This window comes from Tympanuchus pallidicinctus, unplaced genomic scaffold (assembly GCF_026119805.1).
Source record: "Tympanuchus pallidicinctus isolate F22 unplaced genomic scaffold, pur_lepc_1.0 scaffold12, whole genome shotgun sequence".
In the NCBI taxonomy this organism is placed as follows: domain Eukaryota; kingdom Metazoa; phylum Chordata; class Aves; order Galliformes; family Phasianidae; genus Tympanuchus; species Tympanuchus pallidicinctus.
This window is the reverse complement of record NW_026294637.1, coordinates 7,924,464-7,949,379: the sequence shown is the minus strand read 5'-3', so window position 1 is coordinate 7,949,379 and position 24,916 is coordinate 7,924,464. Positions and strand designations below refer to the sequence as shown.

General features: G+C 41.0%; 1 protein-coding gene across 7 annotated transcripts in view; it reads right to left on the bottom strand.

Moving 5' to 3' along the window:
* Positions 1 to 24,916, bottom strand: part of ARNT2 (aryl hydrocarbon receptor nuclear translocator 2) — a 92,369-nt gene that overhangs the window by 8,779 nt on the left and 58,674 nt on the right. For 5 of the 7 annotated variants that reach the window (XM_052671663.1, XM_052671667.1, XM_052671661.1 and 2 more), the window contains 9 exons: positions 22,270 to 22,346; positions 20,161 to 20,295; positions 19,213 to 19,287; positions 13,978 to 14,129; positions 7,351 to 7,423; positions 7,068 to 7,191; positions 3,626 to 3,725; positions 2,871 to 3,009; positions 641 to 806 (listed from right to left, as the gene is read on the bottom strand). In XM_052671663.1, coding sequence (XP_052527623.1) covers positions 641 to 806; positions 2,871 to 3,009; positions 3,626 to 3,725; positions 7,068 to 7,191; positions 7,351 to 7,423; positions 13,978 to 14,129; positions 19,213 to 19,287; positions 20,161 to 20,295; positions 22,270 to 22,346 — 1,041 coding nt within the window. Of the gene's footprint in view, positions 1 to 640; positions 807 to 2,870; positions 3,010 to 3,625; positions 3,726 to 7,063; positions 7,192 to 7,350; positions 7,424 to 13,977; positions 14,130 to 19,212; positions 19,288 to 20,160; positions 20,296 to 22,269; positions 22,347 to 24,916 lie in introns of those variants that run through there. The other 2 variants (XM_052671662.1, XM_052671668.1) reach the window with 2 other exon arrangements.

The window sequence follows — 24,916 nt, the reverse complement described above, 5'->3', positions numbered from 1 at the left end:
GCAACATCTCCCATGCACTCTGTGTGTGTTTATCACTGACAAACGTTCAATTTTTTTCACTCTTGAATCTTGCTGTACTCCTGGAGTCCAGAAATCTTCACCAAGGGGTCATACAGTCTGAAATCCACTAGCTGAGCACAGAAAAGGAAAACCACTTCCCAAAATGGCAGCATGGTCAGCACAATCCTGTGTCCAGCCAAATAGCAGCAAGCCATCCCCAGACAAGGGGATAACACTATGCCATCAGAGAAGTTGAAAAACTGAAAGAATATAAATTTTATCGTGCCATTTAGGTGTTATCATTAGAAGTAGAGACTGAACCTTCTGGCTACAGTTTGGGAAGACGTATTAGTGGCACAAGCAACCTATGAATCTTTCATGACACAACTGACAGGGAAAAAGATGCAACTTCGTATTACAGAATGTCACAACATTCTGAAGTCTGCTGGATGTAGAGGATGCATCACGGAGGGAACAGGTTATCGCAGTCTGCTGTGCACAAAACGAGAGCAGAACCTTCTCACACCCCAAGCTTCCCAACTGAAGCACCAAAACACAAAGCTGGAGGATTTTAAATTCCGTTTGTGCCGCAACGTTTCATTTTTATGGGCATTTCTGTGCTGCTTTGTTCAAAACTTACCGAACCCTGCACTTCGGTTTGCTAAGCTGGAGTAGGCATTCCCACTTGGAGAAGAGGTGGCAGGGCTGGAAAGTGGGCTGTATGACGATGGATCTGCTGGGTAGGTGTGACTTGTCCCAATCCCAAAGGGAGATGACTGAGCCTTGCCAGACTGAGACGGAATTTGCTGAGGAATACGGGGTGAAAGAAAGGAATTATTTTTATTGTTGAAGAGCATCTCTACAGACACACGTTCTTAACAATACACAGCATAAACTAAATAAATCCTGCAGATATGAATGTGTACTTTCTCCCCATCTCAGTCATATTTAATTTCTGTCAAAGCCAACATATTGCTGCGTAAGCAACACAAGAAGCTATAAATCAACACTTATGGCTCTCCTGCTTATTAACTTACATGCAGGCAATAAGAGCTACTGGTAAAAACAAGATTTCCTTCACCTCTATCACAAGGATTAATCTCAAACTGAAGAGCTGTGAAGAATTAGTTGCCATGTGTTTTGATTTTACAGTGCCACAGGAAAATCACAGTTATCTGTCTGTCTTGTAGAACGTAGGGAGTTTTCAGATGATTAGAGTCACCAGTGCTTGGGGAAAATTGGCCAAAGAAGATAACGATCTGCTTACACTCCCTGCCTCAAGAATACAGGGAACAAAGTTATTTTGCCTTGTAAAAAAATTTGGGAGGTAGTGTGAATCACAATTCCTGGGAGTAGGGAACAAACAGTCCAACTTGGATTTAACAGGGCAGCAAAATTAATTCAAGGGTATTAAAAAGCAACTTGCTGTCATTTTCACCTACATAATGGTTTCATCACAGGATCTCCATGAATATTATACAAATGATTAAACACTGCAAGACTGCTTTGAGATGTATACTGAGACTAAGGGAGGTGAAGCATGTCATCCAAAACCATGTGCTACAACAACAAGTAACACTACAGATAAAATCTGCTAATAAACTATTTCCCATCTCCTGCATTATGAAGAAATGCAGAAGTTCCAAGAAAAACACTGCCTAGCCAGTTCCACAAATAGAACTAAAAGGTGATTACATCTCTAGATGCTTTAATGATGTGAGCTGCTATTGGCAATCAATGCGCTCAAGTGAAGATTGTCTGAGACAAACGCAATGAACCTGGGGGAGGAAGAGAGATCCCAACAGGCATATAACATGATGAAGATGCTATTAATTCTTCAGCTCATTTCCAAACTAAGATATCGTCCATTTCTAAAGCTTTTTTACAATGACAAGGACAGCATGTGTTACTTCTGCGAGGCTTAACTCTTTCTTTACAATGAATGAATTCCAATTTCCTCATGCTCACATATAAACTCTGTTGACTTGGACAGAAAGAGGGAGGAGTAATCCTTTAACATCACTTTTAGAATCCTCCATGTTACCTAACAAAGTGCCAACTTACAAATGTGTTTGACTGAACAGGTGTGACAGAATAACCATGGCACACTGAGGGCTGGGCAGCATCAATGTGTTCAACGTGGAAGTAACTCAGTTACTCAAAAGGTATTTTATCACCCAGCATAAGATGTCATTCTAACCTACCAAACAGTGGAAAGTTAGTGATTAAGAACAGCATTAATGATAGTCAGAACATGATTATTTCATATTATTCTTTGTTTTGAAGCACTTTATTCTTGTTAACACAAGAACAAGAGGTGACTTCTGGGTTAATGAAGCCCTGATGCAAAGACATGCTGTCTCCAGCATGCATCATAGTGTGAGTAGCACTGGGCAGTGCTAATGGAAAGCAACAGATTCTGTGCCCTCTGCTCCGAATTCACACCTGTATTTGGATGCACCACTTGTTGATTGTGCTTCTAACTGTGGATAATATTGCCGGATGCAAGAAAGAATTTAATGTGTGAACCTAATAGTAAATCGTAACAGCTGTCCTCTTTTATTTCATTTGGTGCACACAAAACTAAGTGCTAGACTGAGACCTTCTATTGGGATTTCTGTCAGCACAGCAACTGTAAATATTAGGAACATTATTACAAACTAAATGCAGCTACACATAGGGCTGCTGTCTCAAGTTATTATAACCTGTCAAGGAACAGAAGTGGAGGAATGGATTTATCTCTGAGAATAAATGATAGAAGTGAAGTACATTTAAGCAAGTTATAAATGAGGTTTAGCAAATCTTACATAAAAAGAAGAAGGACTGCAAATCTCTAACGACTATGAAAACAGAACAGCTTTGACTGATACCTGTCCTGGAAACGGAGGGCGATTTCCTGTCCAGGCAACCTGACTCTGATTTAGCTGGCGAGATATCTGTGTCAGATTCTGGCCTGTTGATGAAGATGACTGGATGTCGTTCACACCAGGCACATGTACCACAGACGAACTGAAGAAACAGATACAGTTCCCAGCTTTAGGACACACTCCCAGTGTACAAATAGTATTACAGATATTGAAATTTTCAGAATCAAGATCACATTAGAACTGTTCCTTCTGTATTAATGAAAAATGACTTAAAACATTACAGAACTACCGAGCATACTGGCATTCTAAACAAACTTTCTGTTCCTTTTAATACTGGAGTCCACGAGACTGGATCACTGACAAATAGAGCCCTTGAGGCAGCCTGCACAAGCTGCACAAGCAGCACAAGGCAGTACAAAGCAGCTCTGGGTAAATCTGTGAACCTTCCTAGTTGGGTGAATGTTCATCAGACAGACATGTGAGCCTGCCCCATCACCTCTCAGATTTGTTACTGCTTATCTTTTACCGATGTCACCATCACAGCAACAACTATCTACTTAGCAGTCACTATTTTTATCTGAGTAAACCAAATCTGCTTGTAAGCCTAGCGCAGATGCAGACACATCATGTAGGAGCAAAGGATACAAGAAGATAAGTTCATACAGGCAAAGAAAGCCCTTTTGCTATAGGTTAGTGTGGTTTCCACCAAATTGAAGGAAACAGCTTGCACTCAGTGCTCAGGATCTGGACTACAGTACCTGAAACTCTTTCCTGAATGTCCTGGCTGAAATGGGCTTCCCTGTGAATACAGCTGCTGGTTTCCTGCTGTGGATGCTGAGGCCATCATTTTTTTATCTGCTACAAAAGAAAAGTGAATGAAAGAAAAATAAATGCTTAGGGGACAAGAAAAATTACTTAAAGAAAATAGCAACGTATACACACAGCAGGGATTGCTCTTCCCTTCTCAAACTTTTATGAAAAAGCCCTGTGGAGTACATTATGACACAAAAGAGCCATATGACAATTCAATATGAAATTAGAGACACAGCTGGCTTGTGTGTACTTCACAGCCCTTCCCCAGGATGTACCTCATTAATGCTATTGTTTGCATGGAACATGACACTGCTACATGCCCTGCAGTCACACAGTCCAGACCTTCGTGGTGTCCACTGGAAGCTGCTCCAGATCTTGCAGCCCGTTTGTATGGAGGCAGCAGCAGGGTTAAATGCACCAAGGAATTGTATCAGAGAACCCCTGCTCCATTCAGCCAAGGGTTCTATGCGTGGCTTGGGAGAGCCAAGAAATACAGTGCAGGCATTGTAGTGGTGTGGAAAGACAGAGTAACATAGTGAGTAATACACACATGGAGATGCCATTAACTTTTATAGTCTGCTCTTAATGTGGCAACTGGAGATCAATCTCTAGTTGAATTAGACAACAATGCCATTCAGTCCCTTAATTTAATCTTCTTGAGCTGAATTATTCTGAAGCCCAGGGAAACCTCACTGCTATTTACTTCTCTTAAAATAAATGAAAGATCCGCTTCACCACCCCTTATTCACTTTCCCCATTTTCCCTTACTATTTTCAAGTGTAAAACACCCACAGCTCACAGATGGCTTTGCAACCACCTGATGCTACACACCTCTGACAGGCCGAGAAATCATGTCTGCCTCCTCAAATTCCCCTTTGCTCTTTTCATTCTCCCACTCACAATTGCCCTCCTGGACACAAGGCCCACACAGCTCACAACCAGTACAAGTATTTTGTAGCTTTCTCTACCTCTCAGAGATCTTGTGAGCTTGGTTCATCAAGGATCTCCAATACACACCAGCTCTTTGCTGTTATCTAAGTTTTTATTATGTTATTTTCTTAACAAGTATCTTATATTTCCTTCACAGATGAAGAATTCACCTCAAATTACATCACAAGAACTTCAGAGAAGGAGGATGTATGCTACTGAGGCAAGCTGGCATTGCTTCTCCTCTTCAGTGTAGGAAATTGTAGAAACTCCTCACTGGCTACAACCTGCTCAGCACAGTCTGGGCTGCAAACTTACACTCTGATATAAAAACAGCAGGGAGAAAGGGAAGGGCAGATGATTTTGCCTCTTTTTTGTTTTCTTTTTCTTTTTTTTCTTTTTCTCTCTCCCTCCCTCCAATTCCCCCCCCCCCCCCCTTCAGCAGTGTAATTCTTGTTTGAGACCTCTCATTTTCTAAGGCCACTCTTTGCTGGGATACCAAGCTCTCAGGGCTGGAACAGGCTGAGCCAAAATCCTGCAGCTATTTTAGCCATTTGAAAATGTCTCAACAGCAGCACTGAAAACGCTCTAAATGAACTTGAATTCCTCAAGTGGAGAAAAGTTACCATGGCAGCTAGAGGGTCCATGCTGCGGGATGAAGCCAAGACAAAGGGAGCAGCTAAACTAATCGCAAGCAGCTAAATCAGCTTTAAGAACTCTTATTCCCATTCATGATTTGCCACACTACTTCACTGCCCTTACCATACAACACTGTATATCTACTTTGTTTTGGTGCTTTACCTGCATCCTTATTCCAACTTCTTTTTAACTCCCTTCCCTATACCAAGGTCCCTTTACTGGTCAGCCATTACTCTTGTGGCAGCAGGACCAGTATTTCTGCCTGTAGAACAAACACCTCTGTCAGAACTGTACCACAAGGCACCTGTATGAATGGGTGATGCCAGCCCTCCTCTTTCCACTTCAGTTTTTAATTATGTGTGGCCACCGCATGTGATTATCCAACAATTCCTGTATGTCAAACCTGTATTTTTACAGAACATAGCAGAGCTTGAGATCTGGTACCAACATAATGAAAAAGTCTTGCGAGCAGCACACAGGTTTGTCAATATTGGTTTTGGATAGCCTATCTCATCTCCGACTGAGAACCATTTCTTTTTATCATTCAGAGAAGACCTTGATCACAGCTCCCATGAGAAATTCAGACATGGTAAGATACCAAAAAAAGCATACCCTGTAAATTGATGAGAATAAAAAGAGAAATGGCATTTCCAAGAACATAACCTCTCAGCTACCTCACAGCTTGCTGCACCCTTAACCCTAACCCCTCCCCACAGTTGAGAGCTGCCTGAGAAAGAGCCAATGAGGCAGCCAAAAAGCAGAATGTTCTTGCTTGGGAAAACATATTTTAGTGTTTAAGGTTAGAGTCCTGCTACCTTCTAATGGACCCCTTTTATGGCCTCAGCTGTAGACTCACTGTTAGAGTAGACGGAAAAGGATGAACAAGAATAACAAAGTTAAGAGTAAGAGCAAGAGGAGGACAGAGTACCAGGGCTATCCTGCAGCTCCACTACCTTCTCTGTTAGAAAAGGCCATGACAGACACAAGGAACCAATGCAGTGAGGTCATCTCCCAACACCCCTGGAGCCAAACCCTGTGGTTGTCTCCCTCATGTGCTGCGTGACATTTGCACATTGATTTACTTAAAACAAATGTAAAAACTTCTATTTTTCAGTGGGGACAGTTAAGAACAATAAACGATTAACAAGTTCTTCCACGAGCAGTGGAAATAATGAGCCTTATTTCCTACAGATATATTTCAGATGACCCCTTCAGCTGTCAGTCTTCTCAACGGAGGGCAACAGGCAACATAAGCTGAAGTGAGCTAGAGGAATGTCTGCCCAGCTGACAAGTTGGCTGCTACCTCTTGGAACACGGCTGGGAAATGCTTCACTGAGGGCACTTTGTGAGCAAGTCCTCACAGTAATTTTTTTGAAATACAGAAGAATGTAACTGTTTCTCAGATGCATACCAATGCAAAACATCAAAGTAGAAGCTTCTGATATGATGAAAAATTGCATGCTTACAGCTGCTTGGTAACCTTCTTGATCAATGCCTATTTAGAGAGGTGAACTCACATTTGCTGTCTAAGAAAGAAAATATATACTTGGAAACTGAAAATTCTGCTCAGAATGTTTAGCATCTATGAACAATGCTTAAGATCCCTTTGTGAAATGAACAGCAATAAGTAACTGGCCACATGATAGCTGTTCTTACCCCTTGAGTTTTACATCTTTGGGGGGGAAATACCCCAAATTCTGGAAATGTGCTGCAAACAGACTTTGTTGGAAATTTCTCTGTCATGCAGCACATTCTCACATGGCTGTGCTCCACATCAGGTAACCAAACTTAAAACAGGGTGAAAAATTAAACACCACTTACAAGCAGTTATGCCAGCAAACATCTCAGCAAATCTAGGATCTCGCTCCTGGGAGAAGATAGCATCCGGCTTTTCCACAGACTTCCCACTCTCATGAACGTTAGCTGGTATACTTGGAACAGGCACCTGTAGAGATGCACAGAGGAAGGTAATTCCCTCCAACACATTTCACAAAAAGGAGTTCAGGGACGGTCACACCGCATCTTTAATTTTGCTGAAATCTGCCAATGCTTTACATTTTAAAAGATTAGAGGCACAAGTATTAAAAGTACTGAGAAACTTCACCTGAGATAAATCATAGGATGACAGCCCATCTCTCTGATGTACTTCAAGTTCTGCTTGCTGCTGCTGAAGCTGCCTGCAAAGGAAGCAAAACGATGTTGTTACAAAAAACAATTAAGATACAGAAAAACGGGCAGCCGCAGTTTTCTATTTAATACTGAGAGAAATGTCTCTCAGGCATTAAGTCCTTTCCTCTGAGATTCATCTGTTTTGAAAGCTTTTACACTCAGAACACTTGCACCACAGAATGTGATATGGCACATGAAGAGCTCTTCTGTATCGGCACAGAAATATGGGTAGGTAATGGAGGATGGAATGCAACCTCCTTGTACATGACTTAAGGATTCACTTTTAACCATCACAAACATCTTCCTCACGTTAAGGATGAATATGCCAAACCTCTTCCCTGATCCTGCTGAAGTAAACAGGAAAAGTACAGCAACACCAATACATTACACCAGTTAATAAGAAAAAAGTGATCAGAACCCTGCTTGAATGGCAAATGGAACAGTCTGATGAGTTAGAACTGAATATAAAACCTTCTTTGTAATAAAATCTCTTCAATATTCTTCAGTTCTACTCTCCTAAGGATCCAAGTCACATCCTATCTCGTTTCTGAAATCTTTTAAGGAGGTGAACATCAAGAAATAAATTTGTACTACTATGTAAATGAAAGCATTACCTAAAATAAATCTGTGTTGACAAATGTTACAGAAAACACAAGCCTCCTGCTAAAGCTAATCAAACAGAAAAAATGTCAGTTGTTCAAAGGAGATAAGAATCACTGGAAGTAATAGCTTTAATCCAATTATATGAACTTAGGAAAAAATTAAATGTGCAGCAGTAATAGAAAAATACTTCAGAAGAAACTGCCAGAGCCAATAAACTTCGGGGGCTGTATGCCAGAACAAAGAACTTTAGCCTCTGCAGATGCTTGAAATGCACTTGATTTGTGTTTAGCATCAGGCACTGTTCTTTAACTATAGCAATTAGCAATACCAGCAGAGAAAGTCATTGGAAGTCACAAGAAATAACCAACAGGTGTTTCCTACAGATGAAGACTTGTAGGGACAACAAGCAGGTGGTGACCACTCAGAGATATTCACATTCAATATGCACAAATATTATTTATAAAAATGTACGTATCTTTTTTATAGCTGTCATGTACCCAGCACAGTGATGTTCTGAACCCTTTTATCCACTCGCTTTTTAAGATTGGAAAAGACAAATTCAGACATCAAACCCATTTGTGTCCCAAGTCCCAGCTGGGACTGCAGAGTGAGAGCTGCTCAGGGCAGCACTGAGCTCCAGCACAGCAGGCACACTGCTGCCATTCAAACCCCATTCTCAGCAGCTCATCCACATGCACTCTGTAACTGTTTGATAACACAGGACACAACACTCGGCTTCTGGCACTCTGCTGACTTTGAAAAGGTTGGAATGGTCCCTCAAAAAATGCTACTTGGTTTTTCCCACAGAAGAATATCCGAATCCCTGCAGAGAACTTTGGTTAAAGGTTTTAGTGGCACAGAAGTGGAACTGGAATATTTTGTGACTAAATGCTGTGTCTTTTGTGAATTACACCCTCCAATGCATGATCTTCTTTGTACAGATACATTACCTGAATGCTCTGCATGTTCCAGTAACAGCTGCTTTCTGTCACTTGGTCACAATCAGCAAGATTACTCCTAGTTTAGAGATGCACGCTGTACCTATGATGCTCTTTGCCTAGTTATCAAAGGAAATATAAACCCTTCAAAATGATGCTAAAACTCAGAGATGAGGATAACACTGGAGCTGGATTAATGAGCTTGATGGCTGCAAATGATACTTGACAGTGGTTGCAGTTCTGTATGTTTCTGACTTCTTTCTGAAGAAAAAAGTCACCTAACAGATGAGCAGTTACAGCAGGCAAGATGTTCCAAAATAGCAAGATTGTGGACTTCAAAGCTCTGGATAACTAGGATATAATTTTGGTCACACGCCAAAGGACTGAGACAAATGTTGAGACCAAATAAAACAGACTGGGAGCAACATGACAGCAATGGAGGGACCACTCCAACTTTTTCCACCCTTTGATGCCTTTCAGTCCTGACTTGTTGCTTTTCCATGTAATTCTTCACACAGGCACTAGCTACTATTAGGCTCAGTGGCAAATTAGACAAAAATCTGTGACCTGCAACACACCAGATCAGAGCAGATGGCCAAACACATTCTGCTAGCATTACTTTGTAGAGTACATAGTACACAGAACCACTTTTGTGCCATGAGTAACAAGCAAAAATGTCATTCCTCCAGGTCACCAAAGAAGCATGGATTTTCCACATTGCTTCAGCCAACAGAGAATCCCTAAAAAATTACCTCTGGAACGCAAAGAAATTCTTTGTTCTGCAAGCATAAAATGCACATTCTTCCAGCAGAACTATGGGAGGTAATTTAATCATGGTAAATCTATGGGGAAGTTTTTCTAAATACCGCCCTGTGGATAATAAACACCCATCAAATCCTGTTGTTAACGTGAAAGCTAATTACACTGTTTCATTTGTTTTTACTACCAATGCCTTGGTGCGTGTGTCAATAAACAGCACATTAGGTCTCTTCTGTTCCGTAGAAAGCATGTTTTCTTGATTCAGCTCTATACATACAAATGAGCCAAACCAAACAGCATGCTCACCAGTTATTTGTTTTGTAGGCAGTCCTGTAACTCAGTGCTCCTTTGCCCTTCTCTATCATCTCTGATACTTATTAAATATTCATACCATACTCATGCAATACATTACAGCTATCACACTGTGTTAACAGCACAGAACTCAGTGAACAACCCACTAAATCCACTTCCTATAAACATCAAATACTTGAGTGTTTCTTCCTGAGCTCTGTGTAAGGTACACTGCTTCAAAGTCTGGAATGCAAAGCCAGGTTAGCACCTTTGCTGCTACTGTGTAGACAGTCTGAATGATGTCTGAAGCCTGAAAGGAGCCACACTACAGTTCCTGGAGCATCTGACCAGGGAGAGCTGAAGACTGCTGCTGTGGGCATGTCACCCAACCAGCCCTGCTGATGGAATGGCAGCAGACACGCATCCCTTCAGGCATGGGGTGCCAGCTTGTTTCTTTAAGGTGGTACCAAACAGAAACGTGCTATCAGTTTCGGCAAAACTGAAACTGCCTTCTGACAATTCTATGATTCTGTGATCCCATAACCTTTGGATTCTGAAACCAAAAGCCAAACTATCTTTGGTTTCTATTTTGGTTTCACACCTTAAAGGAGTAAATGGAAGAGAACGTTCTGGGCTCTGTGTGATACCCAACACAGCAAGTAAAGTATTGCCCAAGTCAACAATTCCAGCCCATGCTGCAGAATTCCAGGCTCACCCCTTGATCCAGTATGAAACCAGGACAGTGTGTGGCTTGAGCAAGAAAGCCCTTTGCAAAGCTGAAGCTTTTTGGCAGTTAATTCAATTTTACTTCCATTTGGAGGAAAAGGAAATATTCTGAACCAGTTCCTGTGGACACTGAAGAGGATTTCAGCTGAATTAATCTCTCCATATAAACATGGAACACAACCTGTTGCTTTTTCAGGCATCAAAGCAATAGAAAGGCACACACATTTCCCTGCTTTGGACAAAAAGGCAGCAATAGAAGTCTTGAGACTGCCCTCATATAGTCTTGTTTCAGGAAGTCTTGAAACTCCTCTCTGTCTAGTATCCAAGTCACTGCTGTGAAAGGGCCCATCTTACACATGTCGTGATGGATCAGGCAGCCCACAGATGGCATGGGGATGGATTATTTCATTCAAACGCTGCTCTGCGTACTTTCTGTTAGATAAACATTAATCCCAATTATTATTTCTTTCTGGAAATCAAACAGCCTCAAATGCACAGGAAGATGTGGTTGGATGGGTGACTTTTCAGCCGAACACAGCACAAATGCTAAACATTAAACGCTTCGTTTCTCCAGGAAGTTTCTCTTGGATGACTGTACCCCAGTGAAACTGAGAGTTTTCTTGTCTTTTTTTCTGCAAGGAACTAAGTGAACATTTGAACCTAATTTCCCAATATACTCTGCACCAAAAGCAGATTTGGAAAGCTGAGCGTTTGAAGCTCTAAAGGAAAATCCTTAGAGCAGAAAAAGGGAGAAAAGAGAAAAGCAAAACCAAAACAAACAATAATCAATGAATCCCTCCACAACTGGATCCACCACTGCCCTCTGCAGTCTTTTGGGAAAACATTGCTCGCTGACCAACAGAATATGAGAGCTATGCCATGAATGGAGAGAGGGAGGGGAAGATGTATGCAGTGTGATTTTAATTATTTTCAGATAAAAAGTTATTTAAACCTAGATTTGTTGTGTACATTGCCTTTTTTTTAATTGCTTGTTGAATTTTTTTTTCCCCTCAAGCTTGTATATCCTGGAGCTGGCCACATTATCATAGTAAGAGATAAAGTGTCTCTCCATGTAGCTGTGCATTGGAAAGCAGCAGTGCTTGGTCTCCTGGTGAAGCACTTTGCTTGAACCAGAGCAATGGCTGCAGCCACTGACATACCTGGATGGCCAACAGCACTGAACTGCCAGCCTGAGCAGGAGCTGAACGAGGAGGCAAAAGGCAGCAGTTACCATGCCAAATAATGTCTCAAGGCATCCAAGAAATCGAAAGTCAAAACATGATCCCAAATGTGCAAAAGCAAAGATATATCCCTGGAACAGCACTACAACACAGTGAGTTCTCTTTGGACATCTGTCTGAGAAGTGTGAGAGCACAGGGAGAAAAACAGAAAACAGTTTGAATAATGCATTCTTTCTCCCATTCAAAAGCAGACATATAATGGGCTGTATCTTGCCATAGGACCAGAACATTTTCAACACAAGAGAAAAGAAGGAACATCCACTGTCAAAGAAGCAGCAGGCAACTTCCATATTAGGGCAGCATTGCTGGGCTGTTATTCAGACCCAGCAAAAGAAATATAACAGGAGCCAGAATCTGGCACAATCCTATTCATCTCAGTGACTGCTGCAATGCCAAGCTGAACAGTATAGAGGACTCTCAGAAAGAAGCATTCCCAGAGTAAACACAATGCAGTCTGCAGTTCCACCTTCTGAGCTGTGGACTCCTGGGAACAAAGCACAATTAAGCCATCCTAGCACAGACTGCAGCAATTACCATCTACTTTGCTGGCCTTTTTTTTTTTTTTTTTTTTTTGCAAACAAATCATTTTGAAAAGAGATATGGGGCAACATAAACGTGGAAATATCAGTGCAGGAAGTATCAGGAAGATGATCATCCCTGGTTTCAGGCCGCTTCTTTTCAATGAACTGTTTGGTTGTTTAAATCTAACTTTTAAAGCACAAAAGATCTAAGCAAATTGATTCTAATGATGGGTTTCAAGATGCTGAAAGGACAGGTCTTCCACCCCAGGTATGTGTCATGTCCAAATACCTTTCTTCAGCAGCAAGTCAGGGAGCACACAGAGACACTTATGAGATTCCTAAGATGAAATGCCAACACCCTGGGGCTTTGGTTTTCCAAGTAGAATTCTCATCATGCATCTCCACTGGTAGATTGCTTATTCAGCATTTCCATTACACAGTCCAACAGGTTGAGATTTTAAATCTAATAATTTCCTCAAAGTTAAACACTTGGCAAAAAAGAAAAACAAATAAGCCACCAAAAAACCCTGGTCAGACCAGAAGTAGATTTTGTTTTAGAAATAATTTAAGTTTACACTAGAAAGAGGAAATATTTATGAAAAGGACATTAAAAAAAAAACAACAACAACAAAAAGCCCTAACAACTACAAAAGCAACAGCTTTATTAAGACCAGATTAGCTTCTGCAGTTGCTGGCTCCGAAATCTTCTCTGCTCAGTTAAACAGTGACAAACCCCTGCTATACTCCTAGCCAGACTTTTCCTTAGAAGCAGTTCTATCAGCTACAGAATGAGACACTCACTAATTCCACCTCCTTCTAAAAAGTCCAGTGACAGATTTTTGGAAGTTTTTATTCAAATACATGATGATTCCATTCCCCTTTTCGTATGAAGGGCTGGATCTATCACCATACTTAGGGATATTCTACCAGATGTTAACAGAAGAGGAGTAGCCCTTCCCACTTCAGCCTACTAGGAAATCATATTGCCATTGCTTTTATAGGCTGCAAGAGCAAGCAGAGCTCAAGGAGAAGATACCCAGGATAACAGTAAGATCACAGCAGACAAGAGGCAGGAGTCTTGTTTTCTTGCGTGATACTTATTAAAGCACACATGTAATTTTCTCTTTGGCTTAGGAATCAGGCGAACCTTTCTCCAATATCAGGACAGCTGGTCTCCTGCCGGAAGCTCTGTGTTAGTTTAAAGCAGCCTGGACTGAGATCAAGGGGCCTGCCTAATGACAACAAAGATAAGTGAGGATTCTCCTTGTGCAGCCAAGGCCTGGAAGCATCGCAGGATAATGAGAGAAGCAGCTACGCTGCAGGATCTGGTGATGCAGAAAAGCTCTGCTACAGATTGGTACAGAGAAACAAAACGTGGCTAGTAACACAAAAACCTGAATGAGCATTTACACTGCTGAACAGCAAAAAGAAATGCTTCGGTTCTTTCCAAAGCACATAGATGAGCATCTGGAAGGGCACATACTTTACATTAGTGTTGGTGCAGATGATGTATTCAATCTCATCAGAGTAAGGATTCTGAAAGGTGAAGCTGCTGGTTCTGATCAGCATCCACTCCCGGTTTTTGGTACGAAATCGGTACATCACAGACAGGACTTGACCTTTCAGTTTCACAACCTGCAAAACCATTTGGAAAGGTTAATAAAAGGACATTGCTATCTGCTGTGCAAATGAATAACAAGCAGCAGAAACCAGAGTGTTCTGAACGTAAATTACAGAAAGCTATGGACAAAGCAAGACAATTCTTCATTCAAAGAGACAATAACCAAAATTTGAAAGATGTTTGCAGCTATTTCTTTCAGAATTAACCCCCCAAACACATTTTGTTACATAAGACATTCACTCCAGCCTGCTTATAAAGAGCATACAGATTCAGGAACCAACAGGTTGTGCTGTTATCCCAAGAGGGAAGCTTTAAGAAGGTTTTTATACGGAATATTTACCAAACATTCCATATAGAATACATATTTCCACAGGAACCAAACTGAGGCAGCTTTTAAATATGTATATCATGAACTAAACTTTGTACCTGAAATAGAAGTCCACAAGAAAACACATTTTATGAGGTTGCCTGTCTGCTTTTCTGCTTGAGTATCTAGCTGTACAATTCATGTGTGTGACATACTAAATCACACTACATTTAAGAAAATACTTAATGTTTTCTTTTTCCTTTTTGTAGACATCGTATGTGACTATTTTGACTATTTGTTTTTTTTTTCCTTCCCCAAACACATTACAAGCCCAAATCTGTCTTCAGATGACTAATATCTGATCCTGAAACGCTCTAAATATTACATAGTGAGCACCTCTACCTGTCAAAGTCTGTCCACGGGGATTCTGATTTATATTTCCCCGTGGGATTTAACTCTACTATTTCTCCTTCCCACAGAGTGCAAAGCCAACACAGGTGCTCTCTCACTACGATATTTTTATGCCTGCTTATTAACATGAGTAACGGATGGAGGGTTCTGGGTGTTAACTCAGCAGTAGCTGAGAAGCAGACACCTGTGTTCATCCAGCCTTTCTGGTCTCAGGGCATTAACCTCTGTCAGAGGGGTGCACAAGAGCATGGGGGGCTTCAACTACCCCAGCACGACTTGGAATCATCTTCCTTTAAGACAGAACTGCTCCAGAACTAAAGATGTTGAAGTGTTGCTCACACAGTCAAGCTTTTCTGTTGCCAAGACAACCACCAAGTGTCAGCCCATCTTACAGACTGCAATTCTCTTCTGTTTCAATGGTAAGAGAGAGCAATAGGATGTTGGTGACCTGGTGCCACATCCTGACGTGATTCCGCTTCTTGATCACTGTTGCACTAAATAACAGGATTACTCAGAAACGGATTCCCAGTCAAAGCAACCGCTCATAACTCCACAGTAGAAGTAGTTTTAACATATGCCCTGCCCTTGAAGCACAAGAACAGATGTATTGTGCAGACTCCAAGACACAAAGCTAGCAGGAGCTGTAAGCTATTTTTAAGAAAGACTATCCAAGAAAAGCCTATCAAGTTCCTTTTCAGAAATCTCTGTTCAGGGACTTGGTCTGGCACCCACCTAGCTAGGGCTCTGCTAAGCACCTGCTCCCTTATCTCTTCTGTTCACTGCCCATTCCTAATGATAGCAAATGCCTTAAAAAATCATCGTTATCTTGTACACTTGTTTCCTTATAATAAGCTTTCCTGTCCAAATGCTGACAAGCTCCCTTTACACCTTATTTTTGCCAACAAATGAGCAGGTAGCAGTATTTAAGAACAGTATTTAAATTGCCTAAGATAAGGCAGACGAAGATAGGAGTAAGGATGAAGAACCTACTACATTTTGTCACGAAGCAATAAACCGGAATGATGAAAACAGTTAGAGAAGGGTAATTAGTCCGAATTAAGAGGACAGAAGAAAAAGAAGAGGGAAATAATTGAATGGAGAAAGATAACTAATTAGAGAAAAATTGATGAGAAAGACAAAAAAAAAAAAAAAAAAGAAGTGGAGGTACTCATGACCTCTTAGATGTATAGGTGAATTTTTCAGTGTAGAACAGACCCAACAAGATCTTGCAGGGATGTTGAACAGAGGGCAATGAGAACTTCCAAAGGATGCACAGAAGTCAGCAATTATGTTGGACAGAAACAGGTAAATAAAGATAGATGTAACCACAGATGAGAGAAAGACAAAAGAGGTTTGCCTCTAATTCAGCAAAATACTCAGCAGTGTGCTGAGCTCCAAATGTAGTGGGAATTAAGCATGTGCTAAATTAAACTGCTCTTACGGGCATAATTGAATATAAATGAATTTACCACATACTTATGGTTAAGTACATGCTGCAGTGCTTTGCTGAAATGAGCCCTGAAGATTACTTCTGTGATATCTGAAGTTAAAACAGACCATTCCAAAAGAAGCAATTTAAAGCTGATAAATAAACAAGAATATCCTCTAGAAATAGTTCCAATAATTACACAAAGCCAGTCAGATCTCACACATCACAAGCAAAGACTGTTCCTGAGAAAATCCAAAAACAGAATTTGAGAAGAAACAGGTCCCATAATAAATCAAGAGAAAAGCACCCATGAGTGTGGACCAAAAATTAAAAAAATAGGATGGCAACCTGCTAGCAAGAAACAACTGCTTCTTGACTTCACAAGAAGAAATGATGAGCCAGCATTTGAATGTGGAGAGCAATATGCCACTGCCCATTTTAATAGCATTAATGAATAAAAATGGATAGTTAATTCCTTATTGGGCAGCATACTTGCTTATAAGAAGTCTGAAGTCAGATATTCGGCAGTGATCATTTACAACTCTGCCTTTGGTAGCTGAAGTTTCACTGAAGTCAAAAGTTGGGAACCAGGTGACAAACTTCACCATCAGTCTCCCAGTATGATGGATAAAACCAAAGGCACTGATGGCAGTGAAAGTGACACAACAATGTCTCAAAATGAGCAATGAGGTCCAAGGCCCAGGCAACCCCAGAAACAAGTGTGCCAGCTCCAGACTCTGGGGCCTGGATTGCTCTTTCACTTTGATGAGCATCCAGATGAAGAAGCGTGCTTGAAACAAAACCTGCACCCTGGCACTATAATTGCACTGTATGAATTATCTAATAATCCTAGCTTTAAGTCAGAAGAAAGCTTAGATGGTTTAAAATAATTCCGCTGGCACTCACCTAGAATCTCTCTGTTTTTTTTCTATTACTCTTCCACAAAGCTACCGCTGCCAGATCTCAGGCAAGGAAAAGGGAGGCCTAATGCAAACAAATGCACATCTTGTTGTGGATTCTCTACCCTTGTCCACTGTACTTCCTACAAGTAGTTATCTCAGAAAACCCTGCGCCTCCATCAACAAGCAATTAGGTTAGGAAATGTGTTGCAATTCTGTTTTTGTCATTTCAAGCTGATCAGCTGGCTACAGGACTGAATGGAAAGCACACAGGGGAAAAAAAAAAGGTGCAAAAAGTATTACTATTGCCCAGAAGAAATCAGAATAATGACTCATAAGGCATAAAAAATTCAGAATAATGAATCATAAGGCATAAAAAAACCCAAAAACTTTTGTAGTTTGAGTTCAATGTGCAACATTCTTTAATCAAGAAATTTTTACTACCACACCCAGACCTTGTATAAGTGTCCAATCTGAATAGTATCCTACTGGATATCAAATAGCTGTATTCTGGATCCTTTGATACTAAGCTCTATTTGTTGATCTTGGCCTTGAGAATATCTCATTCTGACCTGATTTTCCCACCCTGATGAATGAATTTATCTTCTCAAGGAAGTAAAATCTTTGAGATGGATGCTGGCAATTGACCAAAACCTGCATACCCATCCCTCCCTCCTCCCCTCCTCTGTTATGAACAAACCTGGTTCTGGCACTGCCAGCAAATTAAAAATATCAAGTTTTAAAGGGTTTGGGGGAGGAAAAAAACAAAGAATGGTTTATTGGAAATCAGTTACCTTTTTAATGAAAAGACTTCTAAGGCCAAACTAACAATAATAAAATAAACTGCACTGATCTATTGTCCTGAAGTATGAATAAAGCAAACATTAATTCTGTAATAATATATAAAGCATTGAGATCACTGATGGGAAAATTGTGAACTGTCTTCCAACAGTGCAGACAAATAAAATAGCACAAAAGAAATTCCAAGTGAATGTTTAACCTTTACTTTTTTACATTCTTTAGAAAATAAAAACCACCTGGTGCATAGCTGAACTGTTTACATCAGGCTTTTATTCCATGATTGAAATAACAGCCCCAATCACACTGCTACCGTGCTGAACAAAAATATACAGAAAGAGGAACGGTCTGCTAAAGAAACAGCACAGTATTTTCATAGATTGGACACAGGTTGAGAGAAGAGGAATGTTCACTTCTAATTTGTGGGTTTTTTTCCTGCTGCCTTTCTGCACGACCTTGAAAATCACACAAATCCCTGATCCAGTAAGTCACTTATGCACATGCCCAATGCTAAGCAGTGACAGCAGAGTCCCCAGGAAGTGACTCCAGGATACAGCAGCAGCCCCTGTGGCCTGGTGCAATCTCAGCAAGCACACAGTGAGGACTGAGCCTTAGACCAGAACATTATTCAGCCTTCCTGAGCCCCAGGCTGCACTCAGACAATCACAGACGGATGTTTGACATGTTATTATCTAGCAGCATTCTGTCACTGTCTCTTGGATGAATTAGTGGAATCAATCATCTGGGCTTTACTGAATCACAGCATATGTGTTTTTACTGCTTTTCTTGCACCACTGGTGCCATCAGGCAACGAGCTCTGGGAGCTGAGCCATCTGAAAGCTCCTCCTATGCAAAATCACGCAGTCCTTTCGCTAACCCAACAGGCAAGTCTATCTGTGATGGCATCAGGGTAGCAGGAAGGGTGGGGAGGTCAGGGATGGCAGAAACGAGGAGTGGGACCTTAACCCTGGTGTCAGCAAGCCATCATGTACTTTGAGCTGCACCATCACACGCGCAGGAAGGTAGGGCAGGTGATTTATTTCTGAAAACAGAGCCAACAGATGCCGCAGCTTAAACTATGGTTTATGCAGCTTAAGTGTTTATTAACAGATCAACAGGTTGCCTTCTATTTTGCAGCTCCTACTCCTGGATAATGAAAAAAGGTACCCTGGAATGTAAAATAAAAGCTATTTCTCCAAATAACAGAGTAGTTAGTAAATAAATAGCAGAAGAAAAGGAACAAGATGCAGTACCTGTTGGAAACTCTCTCTCAAATGGCTTTGATCTTCAGGATGGCAGAATTCTAGAATGTCTTTCCCCAGAAGATCCTAGAATAAAACAAAAACTGTGTAAAAAGTAAAACAAAATTGCGTAAAAAGCCCAAACTGCAACACAACTCCATGCACGGATCTGTAAGTAACCCCTGCAGACGTTGGATCCATCATCCTCAACAGGGCTACTCAGTTAATCAAAGAAGAACACAGAGATTTGTAGGCTTAGCTGTAGGCATCACATCTTGCATTATATTTGTACAGTTCCACAGACATACGAGTTTACAAACAAGCATTAATTCCAATACCCGTGAAATGGTGCCTTGAAAAGACCAATCTTCTACTAAAACTATTTTTTGTGAAACATCAGTCATTATAAAACTACCTAAAATCAATATAAATGGAAAAAACGAATGAGTAAGATATGATTTTTGCCTGTAAAATAGAAGTGTTGAGAGTTATCTGAGGGAGGGTCACAGTAGTCAGAAATTCATTTATTATTCTGCTCAGTTCTATGAGCAGACTCCTGCTGAGAGGAGCAGGATGTCAGTCTAAAGGAAAATAATGCCATAAATGATCTCTTCTTCTTCTTCAAGAAACTGGCAGAAGTTAAGAATTACAGGACTAAAACTCCCTCCAAGCCCTGTTAACTTTCTGTCACAGAATGTATTCGCTGTGCAAGATTTAAAGCATCTTGCTGTTAGGATTTTAATTGGATCTCAAAAGAATAAAGAGACAACCCCCTTAACAAAGGGGAAAAATAGATTTTACAGAAGCATGGTCAGCATAGAAAAATGAACAGCATTCAGTTCATGGCATATAGATTGTTAGCTACAGATGTTTCACGTTTTGCTGCTTTCAGTTTTAATGTGCAAACAGGATTCTCCTCGTTAGCTCTAATGCATGTCAGCAGTGACGGGGCCCACTGACCTGGGGCTGGTAGCCAATGACGCTGATGCATCTGGGGTCGACAAAGGTGATGACTCCATCAGAGTTGTGCCTTGACAAGAACTCAGTTGGGACTGACATGCCATTCATGTCCATGCACACCGGAGAGCTGGTTACCTAGGACCAATCAAGTCCACAGCATTTAGTCCACAGAAGACCCACCTCACGTTTGTGCAGCTGAAGAACAAAATCTGTTGGCAGATTACTAACTACCGTGGAAAGCTGTAAACAAAACGGCAGCACAGATACATGACACAGACGTGCCATTAATGCTAGTTTGCAGTGCAATTAGCTCATCCCATAGCACTTTCCTAGGCTTAACAGCACAGCAGGAAAACAAATACATCTGAAGTTCCCAATAAGGGAGGGCAAAAGTAAGATTGGGTTCATCTCGCTTTGTAGGACTGCGCTGAAGTCAGGCTTCTTGGTTCCTGCCCTTGTCAACCATGAACAAGAGCCTCCCAAATGACAATTTGAGCCTGCCATTTTAGGATAGGAAAGCCACTCTATAGAAGAGGCCAACTCATTATCTGCAAATGCATCCAGCAGGACCAGCTCAGACAAACACTCAGCTTTCGGATAACCACAGTCAGGTGAAACAAACGTCACCTGAAACCCCTCAAACAACCTGAGCAAAGCTTTCCACAGGTCATGCTGTTAGACCAGTATGTGGCTGCTCATCATGAAGACACAGCTCTCCATGCAAAATGAAGCACTTCCAGCCCTCTGCCTGAAACCTGTACAACCAGGCCTCTCTATACCCTACCCTTCCTGCTGGGACTACAATAAGACCACTCTTTATCTTAGAACTTTCAGAGCCAACAGGACTAACAAGGCCCCAGAATAAAAGAAAAAAAAAAGAACACTGTTTTGCTGTCTTGAAGCCGATTTGCTGGTCAACTGTGTGCAAGATTTCTATTTGCTGTTACAGAGCACAGCTTTTAATTTCTGCACCTTGACTTCTTTGCAATCAAAGCCATCCCCAGAGCCTTCTTCTCCTCTCCCTCACATATTCCCACTGCCTTCTCTATCGTAACAGATGTTTTGACACTCCATATTACTAATGCAATTTTCTCAGAAATAGTCTTTTTTGGCAGCTCTAACACACGAATCCGCATATCTTACTCCTCTCCATTAGTGGAATATATTACCCCTGATTATAGAAGTATGATTAACTTAGAAAACATCGTGCAATACTTTCCTAAGTCTGCCATCACAATGGAGACACTGCAGAAGTGCTAATTCTTCCAGCAATGTGCAGCTGGTCACACTGAATAAGACAGGTTTGGTACCTGTGCTCTAAGAAGGGGTCATTCTACCTTCTAAGAAGGAGTGATGCCATCATAGCAGATGGCAATGAGTGCAGGCCAACAAGAGATCACGTAAGAAGCTTTAACACATAAACTCCTGGCAGAATCCCCATACTACTAAGATAAAAGCTCGCTTTCCTGCTGTGGTGAAAGAGATCCACTGCAACTGCTCTAACTCCAGCTCAGAACTCGTACAGCAACAGACAAAAAAAACCATAATACATCAATTGCAACAGTCTGGATAAAAAAGTAAAATTTTATTCTCACAGTTCCCTTGGCTGGCATCATGAATGCATATGAATGCATAAAATGACACGCTGAGGAAAAAAAGCTATCATCTGTGAAGCGCCTCTTGACTGCTTTATCTTTATCACTTTCAAACCAACTCCTGCAATCATCTCTCTTCAAGTAATTGCTTAGCCAGCAAGAGAGAACGGATCAAAGAAGAACAGGGAGCACACCACTGTCTTTGGGAACCACTTTAGCCATTACAGCACCTGCGCTCCCAAGCTCCTTACCATCCAGAATATCCCATCCCCATGCACTCTGCAGAGCATCAGGTCGGGATGCACTCACATTCCAGGAGCATCTTTGTTGCAGTTGTTGGGTGAGACACACATATATATACTGAAATCAAATTTTCAATTTGTTCTGCCACCATGTTCTAAACAAGCCACTGACTGCACAATCAGACATCAAGCCACATTGTTTTCGGAGGTACCAAACCACAACACTAATTATGTTTTCTGAAGTAGTTCACATAAGAAAAGACTGGCATTACCTGAAGCCTTCCTATTGCCACGAGGCAGTATTTACTACCTTGTCCCACATCAGCATCTTCTTCTGGTATAGTCATTCCTAAGGCAAACAACAACAAATACCATTATAATTAGGAAATGAGGATGAGCAGAGAAGCTGCTGGCCTGGTTCCATACTATTCTAGATGCTCTACATCATACAAAATAACACGATCGTCTTCTCTATGATTCAGCCGTTATCACTTGGTTCAGATCAGATGCTCCCTCAAAACTTGATCCTACAGACTTTAAATGCATACAGAGCAAGTATTGAAGCAGAACAGAAACTCCGTGACACTGAGATAGACAACAACATTTCCATGAGTACTGCTCTACAGCACATTACTGGAATCACGCTGTCACTTCACTATGCTCAGTCACTGCACACTATGCTCAGTTTTCTTTGCGAATAATCTATTATCAGCCTTAAAAACAAGGCACACGAGCTTCATGCTAACATTTAACAGACGGTTTTACTTTTTTCTATCATACACTAAACCTGGGTTATTACGTTGAAAGACCGAAAAAATGCGGATTGCTAACAGTGCATGTTTCAGTTGTGTAACAGGAGTAACTACTACAAACACAGGAAAAATTTCAGGACATACATGTGTGCTGTTTTCCATCTCAGTGTTTCACAAATGGGAGCACTGAGACTAGCTCTGTTTACTCACAAGTTGGCTAAGCCTTAGTAAGGCTATTTCCCAACTTAAGTTTTGAGATACCAGTTTGCTACAGAGGATTTGCAAAACATCTTCCAATAGTGACACTGCTGACTTATTTTTTTTGTGAGCTCTTTCACAAGGCTTTTCAAGGATTTCAGTCACAACAGGCAGTGAATCATTTAAGATGCACTTTAGGCACCAATGGAATTAATTGCAAAGCCAATTATGAAACAAGCACCATTTTATTCTCAAGGTGTATAGTTCTTCACATAGGTCAATCTCTGGACTATGATGGAGCATACTACTTTTTAAAATGACACCTCTGAAAAATGTCTGTAACTGCTGGTAAACGAATTGAAGTAGTCTTTGAATTAAGGATTTTGTACCAAAATAATTCAATCTTATCTGACAATAAGGTATTTATCACTTCCCATTGTGCTATACAATATAGGTCCCTCTATGGAACCACAACGTGAAGCTCTTTACCTGATCTGGATATAGAACACCTTTGAAATTAGGGCAATCTGCAGCTTCAAACCTTTCAATCTGTTAAATCACAAAGCAACATCCTAACGTTTCACACAGCACTATTCCTTCTCTTTTCTTTACACATTAGGCAAGCTACAGAATAGACTCCAAACACAGACAAGTGCCATGTTCTGAGACAGTCATTTATGTATCTGAGAGCATAAACCTGACACAAAGCTGCAGTTCAGAGATATACTGCAGAATTATTTTGTTTTTCTTCCTTACTGTGTTTACAGAGTTATTTCTTCAACAAAAGACCTAGCAATTAGCTAGCGACAGCCCAACTCTGCAAAGGAATTAAACTTGGCAGCCTCTTAAGAAAAAAGAGAAGATTACCCTGAAAAAGCAGCACAGAACATCAACTGAAAACTGTGTCTACTTCAGACAAAATTTTGGCAGACATGTGGCTATCTGCTCACACAATGTGGTGGGCAGGGAAAGCTGAGCTACTGAAACTAAAATCAGACTCCTCCACATGACCAATTTTCATTTTAAATAGGTATAAAGTGGACAACTGAGAATGCAGCAGTGTTTCATCTTAAAAAAAGCTGTGAACAAAGGGGTAAACCAAGAGCAGGACAAATGAAATGATGCAGTGGTTTAGGAAGGAGCACGAGGACGCTGACTTTGATGTGAAAGGACTGCAGCAGAGTACAAAAACAACCCACACAAAGAAAGCGAACTGGAGAAGGCTGTGACACTGGCTGGAAGCCTGCAGCAGGGACTGCATCCCTCTGGGAGGTGCCTTGGGCCTGAACCCTGCACCAGGGGCAAACCTGCAGGACCAATGGCCAGCCCCAAGGACTAACTTAAACGTTAGAGCTTGAAGCAAGCGCAGACTCATGCCCTGACTTCACTGATAGCACAGATAGCCTCTAGGTCCTCCCCCCTGCAAGGGTTTTCTGGGTGGCTGCTTTTTGCTTCTGAGAAGTGGGCTTCTTCAACACAGGACCCTACAAGAGTTTCCATTTTTAAGGAAACTATTTTAGGCATTCTGATAATCTGATAAGATTAAGATAATCTTAACCTAAAGGTCTTCTCTTAAATGGAATTTTCCATTTGGAGAGGTCAATTTTCCTAACTTGGTTTTCCTGACTTGGTTTTTTCAATCATTTCTTTAGCTGCACACAGTGTATTTATTGCAAAGGACAGCAAAGATACTCAGCTGGATGGCTTCCACTTTGCATAATCATTTTTCTTCAGCTTTCAACAACACTTTCCTTTTTAGGAACTCTGTACAGGCTCACTACTGCCCAAATAAACTGAAAGCAACATAAACAATCTCCAAAATTAAACCTAGCTAAGCAACACCATATCTGATGGAACTCCAGCACTGACAAAGGAAATGGTTGATCTAAATTTCACCTTTCATTGGTTTCTTTATTTTTTCTTTTTGCAGGATGGATTACATTTGGTCCATATAACACATTTATCCCAC